Source organism: Belonocnema kinseyi, chromosome 9, assembly GCF_010883055.1.
Source record: "Belonocnema kinseyi isolate 2016_QV_RU_SX_M_011 chromosome 9, B_treatae_v1, whole genome shotgun sequence".
NCBI lineage: Eukaryota > Metazoa > Arthropoda > Insecta > Hymenoptera > Cynipidae > Belonocnema > Belonocnema kinseyi.
This window is the reverse complement of record NC_046665.1, coordinates 115372970-115383745: the sequence shown is the minus strand read 5'-3', so window position 1 is coordinate 115383745 and position 10776 is coordinate 115372970. Positions and strand designations below refer to the sequence as shown.

The window sequence follows — 10776 nt, the reverse complement described above, 5'->3', positions numbered from 1 at the left end:
GTATATTTTTGCAATTTTTTTTTAGAAAATTAATCTTTTGGGTTTAAAAATTCAAATATTTTAGTTGAAGATTAGTAATTTTTTTGAAAAATTAATTTTTTTTTGGAAAGCTTACTGTTTCATTAAAAATTAATTTTTCTTTTAAGTTAAAACAATTTTTTAAACTAAAAATTTAACTATTGCATTTTTTGTTGGAAATTGATTTTTTTTAGTTGAAAATTCATCTTATTTGGTTGAAAATTCAAAGATTTCAGTTGAAGATTCCTTTTTTGTTATAAAATTTTTTTTAACTAAAAATTTAACTATTGCATGTTTTGTTGGAAATTAATTTTTGTTAGCTGCAAATTTTTTTTCTTGTTGTAATTTTTTTTTTAAACTGAAAATTAAACTATTGCATTTTGGTTGGAAATTTATCCTTTTTAGTTAAAAATTAATCTTGTTTAGTTGAAAATTCAACAATTTTATTGAAAATTCATGCATAGTGTTGAAAATTGATCTTTTTATTAAAAATTAATCTTTGGGTTATCATCTTTTTTTTTTAATGTATTATTTTGGAAATTTTTGTTAAAAATTAATTTTTTATAGTTGAAAATTATTATTTTTTAAACTATAAATACAACTATTGCATTTTTTGTCGAAAATGTATCCATTTTAGTTAAAAATTCAACTATTTTGTTAAAAAATTTGTTGTTTTTTTTATTGTAATTTAATTTTTTAACGGAAAATTAAACTATAGCATTTTGGTTGAAAATTGATAATTTTTAGTTGAAAGTTCAAAAAATTGGATTGAAAATTAATGTATATTCTTGAAAATTTCTCTTTTGCGGTAGAAAATTAATCTTTTGGACTTAAAACTTCAAATATTTTAGCTGATTTTATTTTAAACTTTGCGTTTTTTCGTTTTGAAAATTAATGTTTTTAACAGAAAATTAAACAAATCCAATTAAAATATTCAACCAGTTTAGTTAAAAATTCATCTCTTTGGTTGAAAAATACTTTTTTTATCTGAAAATTTAACTATTCAATTTTTCGTTGAAAATACGTTTATTTTTTTGAAAATTGCTCTTTTTTTCTTGAATTGGTTGAAAATTCATCAATTTGGTTAAATAGCTAACTATTTTGTTAATTTTTTTATTTAATAAAATTCATGTTATACTTGCGATTTTTTAAAAAATTAATCATTTTGGTTTAAAAATCAAAATATTTCAGTCAAAGATTCATAATTTATTTTGAAAAAATATATTTTTGAAAAGCTTACTGTTTTCATTGAAAATATTATGTTGTTGTTCAAAATTTATCCTTTTCAGTTGAAAATTTTACTATTTTGTTTAAAATTTGTTTTTTCTTGCAATTTAATCTTTTAACTGAAAATTAAACTGTTGTTTTCAACTACGTATTCGATTAAAAATTCATGAATTTTCTTGAAAATTTCTCTTCCTTATTAGAAAATGAATCTTTCGGGTCTAAAAAATTTAATATTTCAGTTGAAGAGTCATGATTTTTTGAAAATGCATTATTTTGGAAATTTTTTTTGTAAATCAAGTTTTTTTATTTGAAAATTATTATTTTTTAAACTATAAATTGAACTATTACATTTTTTGTTGAAAATTTATCTTTTTAGTTGAAAATTTAACTATTTTGTTAAAAATAGTTCAACTATTTGATTGAAAATTCATATATATTCTTGAAAAATGTTCTTTTTTGCTTGAAAATTAATCTTTTGGGTTTAAGAATTCAAATATTTTAGATAAAGATTCGTCATTTTTTTGAAAATGTATTACTTTGGAATGTTTACTGTTTTATTGATACTTTTTTCATTTTTTTAGTTGAAAATTATTTTTTTTTCAACTGAAAATTTAAATATTGCATTATTTGTTAGAAATTTATCCTTTTCAGTTGGAAATTTATATTTTTTAGTTGCAAGTTTTATTATTTAATGAAAGATTGAACAATTTTCTTTTCAAAAATTTATTTTCTCAAAATTAATCTTTTTGTTGCAATTATTGAAATATTTCATTTGAAGATACATAACTTTTTTAAAAATTCATCTCTTTGATTGACAAATTCACTGTTGTGTAAAAACTAATTTTTCTTGGCGGAAAATTATTATTTTATTTTATTACTGAAAATTTAAGAATAACATTTTTGTTTAAAAATGTATCTTTTTTGGATGAAAGTTCAACTATTTGGTGGAGAATTGATCTTTTTTTAGTTGAAAATTAATTTATTTTGTTCAAAATTCAAATTTTTAATTCTTCACTTTGATGGAAAAAATATACCATTTTGTTAAAAATTAATTTCTTTTAGTTACAATTTTTAATTTTTTTTTTTAACTTAAAATTTAGCTGATCCATTTTTGGTTGTAAATTCAACTATTTGGTAGAAAATTGACATTTTTCTAGTTTAAAATTAATTAATTTTGATGCAAATTGAGCTGTTTGGTCAAAAATGAAAATTTTTAAAAGTATTTAATAAACTTGAAAAAGTCACGGAATTAAAATTAAAAAAAAAAAATGACTGGAACTTTTTCAATCGTCTCTATTTCAACGTCTTAATAATTTACTATTTTATAGCGAATTCTAAATTTGAAAGTTGAAAAAGAAAACTTAAGAAAAAGGCAAATATCGGACAAATTTTAAGAATTAAATTAGAAGAAATGAAAGATTCAATTAGAAAAGAAAAAAGAACTTGAAGAAGAAAAAAGAAAAAAGATTTTGAAGAAGAAATTCGCGTTCTGATTAAATTTTGGTAGATTTTTCAATTTTATTATTAGTTTTTGCGATCTAAAAGTTTTTTTTGTTAGTTTGCTATTATTTTCAAATATAATCCTAATCTTTGTATAAATATTATGACTGCAATTGTTCTTAAAGTAATAATAAAAAATAATAAAATGGTTCTGATTATAGAATAATTTTTTTTTACTGATAAAAATATTATTGAAAATTGTTTTGAATTCAATAAAAAAAAAATTGACAAATCATCATTGCATTATAATTTGTTACAATTCAATTTAATTGAATCAGAAAAAACAGAAGAGTAGATCTCTTTTTTTTTTTTACAAAATTAGACCCGAAAAACCTGACCGGAAAATAAATTGGAAAATCTGTCAAAAAAAGAAAAATGTGGAATTTTTCGGGAATTTTGGGTCGAGGATTTGAGTAGACAGCCTGGATGTCTTTGCAGGCCATTCCCAATAAAATTCCCGTCCCATTCCGAAGATTAGCGATATCAACACTGTCACATCTCGTACCCATCTGTGTGCGTCGAAAATGGTGAGATTCACATCAATCAATCAGTCCTACTTAGCGTACCGCTATTACTTTTTCTAGCTCTAAACCAACTTCCGCCCCGAAAAAAAGATGACGATGATGAATGATTGGCAGGTGTTGCGGGCAACGCGTCGTCACCGGGCAGTGATCAGCATTTTTGGCAATAATTTTTGTTGCCCCCAGGCCTAGGAAATCAATTATTTTCGTCGAGAGATTTTGTCTGGTCTTTTAAAAAATGTTTTTTTTTTTTGTTGCTCTTGCCTTACCAACGCAATGACGTTCTTATATTTATATATATATGCAGGGTGGCCTAAGTCCAAATTTAATAGGATTTAAAAAAAAAAAAAAAAATTACTGTGGCTGCTCGACCGGGAAACCGTGAATTTATTTTTTTACCAATAATTTAAAAAGAATTTTAGCACAAAAAAAATCCTTCCAACTTTGATTTTAAACGGTTTTTTTTTTTAAATTTTGATTATAAAATAATAAATAAATATTCCACTAGACCAATATTAATAATTTTAAATAACAAAATATCAGAATACAGTGCTCAAAAGGTCAATTTCATGAAGAATAGACATTTTTTTTAAGGTTAGTTTTCAGGGACCCGTGGGGGCGTGTTAGGGGTGCCAAACTCATATATCTGATTCATGAAATTCTTCATTGGTAAATTCTCGACAAGCCCCCATAATTTCCCGTCACATTTTTTCAAACCCTAAAAAATTATTCCAAAAACTCAAAAAAGTGATTTGGGAATTTCTTTTTCTGGATTTGGAATGAAATAGGGGGGGGGGGGGGGGGGGGGGGGGGGGGGTCAATGCCCTCTAAAAAAAGCGTTTTGAGCCACCCTACTGTCACACAGTCACTGTTGAATTCTTTTGAAATATTTTTTTGATATTTTTAAAGATTCCGAGAAATTTTTAAAAGGTTTCAATAATTTTAAGGAATTTCTAAAATTTTAGGGTATTTTTAAAACTTGTGAGGGGTTTTCAGGAACTTTTAATTTCAAGTATTTTAGGAAGGTCTTAAAATATTAAAAAATATTTCACGTTATTCAATAAGATATCCCAAGATTTAAATGGTTTTAAGAAATTTTATTATATTTCCCATGATTTCCGAAAATATAGAATTTCACGGGATATTATAATATTTTAGTGGATTTTAAAGAATTTACTCATGAGAAGAGAGGTACTTTTTAGGGGTTTAAAGGTTTGAAGAGATCTGAAAATCATCCTGAATTCATATTAATTTATCCTAAATTCTCGTAAATTCTCTTGAATGTTATGAATTTACTTGAATTTTTTTTAATTCCCTTACATTTTTTAGAATTTAATTGATCCTGAAGATCAATTGACGAGATGATTAACGAAATTTCCAGTCATTTAACGTATTCTATTTTCAAATTTTCTTGGGATTTTCAAGAGCTCTAAAAAAATTCACAGGAGTTTAAAAGATTTTAAATAATTTAGATTATTTTAAAAGTTTACAAGAAAGTTTTGATTTATTTCAGTAATATAATAGGATTTAAAAGGATATGGAATACTTGAGGGTAGGTATTGTAAAAGATTATTAGGTGTTTTCAAGGGCTTTAAAAAGTTACAAGGGCCTTGAAAAGATATCAAAGAATTCGAAATATTTTAGGTTTCAAGGCATTTCAAAAAATTTTAAATAATTTGAATTATTTTAGGGTATTTAAAAAAATTACAAAGAACTTTTTTATTGATTTCATTAATTTAATAGAATTTCAAAAGATTTGAAATACTTTAGGGTATTTTAAAGGATTTCTAGGAATTTTCAAGAGCTTTAAACAATATCAAGGGATTTTCAAGGGCTTTAATAATTTAAAAGGAATTTTAAAAAATTGTCATTTGAAAGGATTTTCTAGAATTGAGGAAGAAATTGAAGGATATTATAGGCCAAATGAGATTTTAAGATATACAATTTCTTGGTGCCCTCATTTGGCGCCCTTGTTTGGGGCCCTCGTTTGGCGCCCTCGTTTGGCGTTCTTGGCGCCCTGCGATCGTAAGAGGAGCAGGCGATCGCCTGCTTCGCTTTCGCCTTAATTCTTTTGAATTCTTCTAAATTCTACTCAATTCAATGAATTTAAAAAAAGTTTTTGTTCATTTTATTCTTAAGTCTTTTAAACTCAATTTCAATTATTGGGCATTTCATCATATCCTTTTTAATTCTTTTCAATTTTTGTAAACTCATTTTAAACTTACTGAATTAAATGAATATTTTCATATTTTTAATTGTTAACAGTTCATTTAAATTTTTTAAATTTACCTTGAATTTTTATGAAATTCATCAACTTCTTTTCGTTTACCTTAATTTCTTTTAAACTTATTCCCAGTTTACGTATATCAGTGGAATTTTTTAATTAAAAAAAAAGTCCAATTCATTTTAATTCTTTTGAATCTATCTTGAATTGTTTTGAATTCTTATAAATTTATCCTAAATTTGTTATCCTTTGAACTGCAAAGAAAAATTATTTTTTCAATTTCAATTTGAAATTGTTTTATTCCGTTTATATAATATTCCGGGTAAAAAATATTACAAGTTTCAGATTCTGGTATTTAATTATTAATGGGCAGGGAAAACTATTTAACTCTTTTTCTTTTTTTTTTAACTAAACGATTTCATAGAAAATTAACTTGTTTAAAATTTATATTTTGGTGTTGAAAAGTGAACTAAATTTTTGTTTCGAGAATTCAACAGTTTTTTTGTTGGAAATTTATCTTTTTAACTTAAAAATTTGTATATTTGTGTTTTTACTTTTAAAAATTCATCTATTTTAGTAGAAACTGCATCTTTCTTGGATAAAAATTCAACTATTTGGTTAAAAATTCAAAAATGTTATTAAATTTCATTTTTTTTAGGTAAAAATTCAATTTTATTTTAAATTTGTCTTTTTACTTAAAAATTGTTGAAATATTTGAGAAATCATTGAAATCCGTGAAATATTTTAAATATATCCGAAATCTTTGCGAAATCTTTCGAATATTTAATAAGATTGTTTAAATAATTGAAATATTTTTAATCATCGGAAATCTTTGCGAAATATTTCAAATTTTTGTGAAATCTTTGGAAAATCATTGAAATCTTTATAAAATATTAATATTTTTGAAACATTTAGTATATATTTTTTATAATTTTTTAAATCTCTGGAAAATCATTTTCTTTTTAAAACATTTTTAAACTAGGTCGATTTTTTTGCAAAACATTTGAAATGTTTAAAAATTCATTGCATTCCTTGTGAAATATGCGAAATATTTTCGAAATTTTTAATAATATTTGTAAAATTTTTCAAATCTTTGTAAAATAATTGAAAGCTTTGTTAAATGTTTTAAATATATCCGAAATCTTTGCGAAAAATTTCAAATATTTAATAATATTTTTGAAATAATTGAAAACTTTAGAAAATCATTGAAATATTTTTAATCTATCCGAAATCTTAACGAAATATTTGACATTTTTGTGAAACCTTTAGAAAGTCATTGAAATCTTGATAAAATATTTAAAATATTTTTGAAAAATTTTATATATTTATTTTTTTTAATGTTCATGGAGTATTTGTGAAATCTTTTTAAGCTATCCGAATTTTTTGCGAAACATTCGAAAACTTTTTGAAAACTGTAGCAAATTATTAAAATATGCGAAATATTTTTGAAATATTTGATAATAAATATGATATTGCTTAAATCTTTGCGAAATATTTTGAATGTCTAGAAAATCATTGAAATCTTTGTGAAATTTTTTTAATATATCCGAAATCTTATGAAATATTTCAAATATTTAATTGTATTTTTGAAATGATTAAAATCTTTGGAAAATTATTGAAATCTTTATAAAATATTTTAAATATTTTTGAAACATTTGTTATATTTTTTTTTGTAATTGTTGAAATCTCTGGAAAATTATTGAAGTCTTTTTGAAATATTTTTAAACTATTATATTTTTTGCAAAACATTTGAAATCTTTAAAAAATCATTGAATTCTTTATGAAATATGCGAAATATTTTTAAAAAATTTAATAATGTTTGTGAAATTGTTTACATCTTTGCGAAATATTTGAAATCTTTGGAAAATCACTGAGATCTTCTAAATCTATCCGAATTATTTTTAAATGTTGTAAAATCTTTGTAAAATCCTTAAAATTGTTCTTAAATATTTTTAATCTTTTCCAAATATTTGAAGTTCTTATGATATTTTTGTGAAATCTTTGAGAAGTCATTGAAATCTTTGTCAAATATTTGTGAAATTATTGAAATCTTTTAAATCTATCCGAAATTTTTGCGAAATATTTCAAATATTTAATAATTTCTTTTAAAAGATTGCAATCTTTGAAACGTCACTGACATTTTCTAAACATCTTTTAAATGTTCGAAAAATTATTAAAATCTTTCTTAAATCTTTTAAATCTATTCGAAATATTTGAAATTTTTTAAAATTGTTGTAAAAAACTTTTAAATCTTTGGGTAGTCATTGATATCTTGGTCGAATATTTTAAATATTTGTGAGATTGTTGAAATCTTTGAGAAACCATTGAAGTACTTGAAATATTTTAAATATATCCGGAATCTTTGGAAAATAATTGAAATCTTTATAAAATATTCAAAATATATTTGAAACATTTAATATATATTTTTTTGTAATTGTTGACATTTCTGGAAAATCATTGAAGTATTTTTGAAATATTTTTAATCTTTTCGAAATATTGAAGTTTTTATGAAATTTTTGTAAAATCTTGTAAATCTTGGACAAGTCATTGAAATCTTGGTCAAATATTTCTGAAATTGTTGAAATTTTGAAAATCTTGATGAAATTTTTTTAATCTATCCGAAAATTTTGCGAAATATTTTCTATTGAAAAACTTTTAAACTTCGATTTTAAAAGTTTGAAATTCAAGAGTTCCACTTTGAATGCTTTAGTTTTTGTTTATTGTTTATTACTTTAAATGGAAACATTTTTATAATAAAGTTTGATTTTTTAAATTTTATGGACCGTGAAAAATGTTTTTGAACCAGAAAAAAAAACCTAGAAATGGCCGGGAATTTTTTCTACAAATAATAAGTGTTCTTTTGTTATTTATAAATTCAAATTTTAAGAATTTTTTTTAATTAGCAGGATTTTCTAAAAGTTATCGAAAAAATTTAAAACCACTTCTACATTTCTCAGGAGTTTAAAATAAAATTTTAAAGATCTTTAAGGATGCTTCAACTATTTAAAACGAAAATAATTTAACTTCTAATTTAAGAATTAAGTTAAAAAAATTATTTTTTTATTTTCAATGTGTCCAGCATAAAATTACTTCAAATAATATAATTTTCATTTATCAAAGTTCTACATTTTTTTCTTTTTCTTTGAGCATTTGAATACACATTTTTTGGATTCAAAAAGTTTTAAATTTCAATTTTAATAGTTTGAAATTCAAAAGATCCACTTTGAATGCGTCAATTTGTTTATTCATTATTACTTTTAAGTGGAAAAATTTTTGGAATAGAGTTTGATTTTTAAATTTCATTGACCGTGAAAAATGTTTGTGTACCGGAAATTTTTTTCTACGCTTAAAACGGCCACCCTGCAAGTGGCAAAAAATTATTGCGGACGGACAAAAATTCATGAACGATATAGTTTACTTCCTACCTACTTTATTTCATAATAATAATAATATTAATAATATTTTATTAATAATAATAATTAATAATAATATTAATAATTAGAATTAATGTTGGTCAAAAAACGGAAAAATGGATGAGCTAAGAATGCGCAGTATTCAAATTATAAGTGTCGTGAGATTTTTCTTCTGCTTTTGTTTATTGCTTTAAATGAATTATTTTTTCAGGCCTACCTAGTGGACTTTTATGTGTACACTTCAAGATGCTACCCTGGAGAGCCACCAAATCATATAGGATTCAGCTACATTTTACCAAGCACATTGCAAAGCAGTGTTGGTCTTCTCACGGTTCCCATCACCAGCACAAAGCACAGACCTATAGGTCAGTATTTCATTATTTTCAATCATATTAATCAATCAGTGAATGATTAAATATCAGATTTTTTTAAATTTTTCCTCAAATCTAATACCGGAAATGTTTATAAAATAATTTATGTTTTTTTGTTTTTAATTTTCCTAATCTATCCGAAAGCTTTGTCAAATAATTGATGCAATCTTTGTAAAATATTTTTAAATTTTTAAAAATTTTTGTAATCATTGGGAAATTATTGAAGTCTGTGAATTTTTTTCTAATTTATCCGAAATCTTAGCGAGGCCTTTATAATCTATACGAAATATTTAAATATTAAAAAAGGGTCTATCATATTTTTGAAATGATTGAAAGCTTTGGTAAATCATTATTGAAATATTTTTAATCTATCCGAAATCTTAAAAAAATATGTGAAAATTCTGTGAAATTTTTGGAAAATCGTTGAAGTCTTTATAAAATATTTTTAATATTTTTGAAATATTTGGTATATTTATTTTTTTAATTGTTGAAGTCTTTGTGAAATTTTTTTAAATTATCCAATTTTTTGTGAAACTTTTGAAATCTTGAGGAAATCGTTAAAATTTTTGTGAAATATGCAAAATATTTTTTTTGAAATATCTGATAAAATTTGTTAAATTTTTGCGAAAGATTTGCAATCTTTGGGAAATCATGGAATTCTTATAAATCTATCTGAAATCATTATGAAATATTAAAAATCTTTGAAATCTTTATAAAATATTTTTTGAATTTTTGAAATATTTTTAATCTATCCGAAATATTTGAAATTTTTGTAAATTCTTTCAAATATTTGGAAAATATTTTAAATCTTTGGGAAATCATGGGATTCTTTTAAATCTATCTGAAATCATTATGAAATATTAAAAATCTTTGAAATCTTTATAAAATATTTTTTGAATTTTTGAAATATTTTTAATCTATCCGAAATATTTGAAATTTTTGTAAAATCTTTTAAATATTTGGAAAATATTTTAAATCTTGAGAAAATCATGGAATTCTTTTAAATCTATCTAAAATCTTTAAAATCTTTGAAATCTTTATAAAATATTTTTTGAATTTTTGAAATATTTTTAATCTATCCGAAATATTTGAAATTTTTGTAAAATCTTTAAATCTTTGGAAAATCATGGAATTCTTTTAAATCTATCTGAAATCTTTATGAAATATTTAAAATATTTGAAATCTTTATAAAATATTTTTTGAAATGTTCTTAATCTATCCGAAATATTTGAAATTTTTGTAAAATCTTTTAAATATTTGGAAAATCTTTTTAAATCTTTGGAAAATCATTGAAATCCTTGGAAATTTATTGAAACATTTTTAATCTATCTGGAATCTTAACAAAGTCTTTGAAATTTTTGTGAAATCTATGGAAAATCATTAAGTCTTTATGAAATAACAATAAATAAAAAGTTCTTGTGAAATATTTTTAAACTATCAAATTTTTTGTGAAACTTTTGAAATTTTGAGGAAATCGTTAAAATTTTTGTGAAATATGCAAA

General features: G+C 22.5%; 1 protein-coding gene across 1 annotated transcript in view; it reads left to right on the top strand.

The window, feature by feature from the left end:
* Nucleotides 1-10776, top strand: part of LOC117180702 (glycerophosphocholine phosphodiesterase GPCPD1-like) — a 66644-nt gene that overhangs the window by 2007 nt on the left and 53861 nt on the right. The window contains exon 2 of the mRNA XM_033373191.1: nt 9115-9268. Within this exon, the coding sequence (XP_033229082.1) occupies nt 9115-9268 (154 nt within the window). The remainder of the gene's footprint in view (nt 1-9114; nt 9269-10776) is intronic.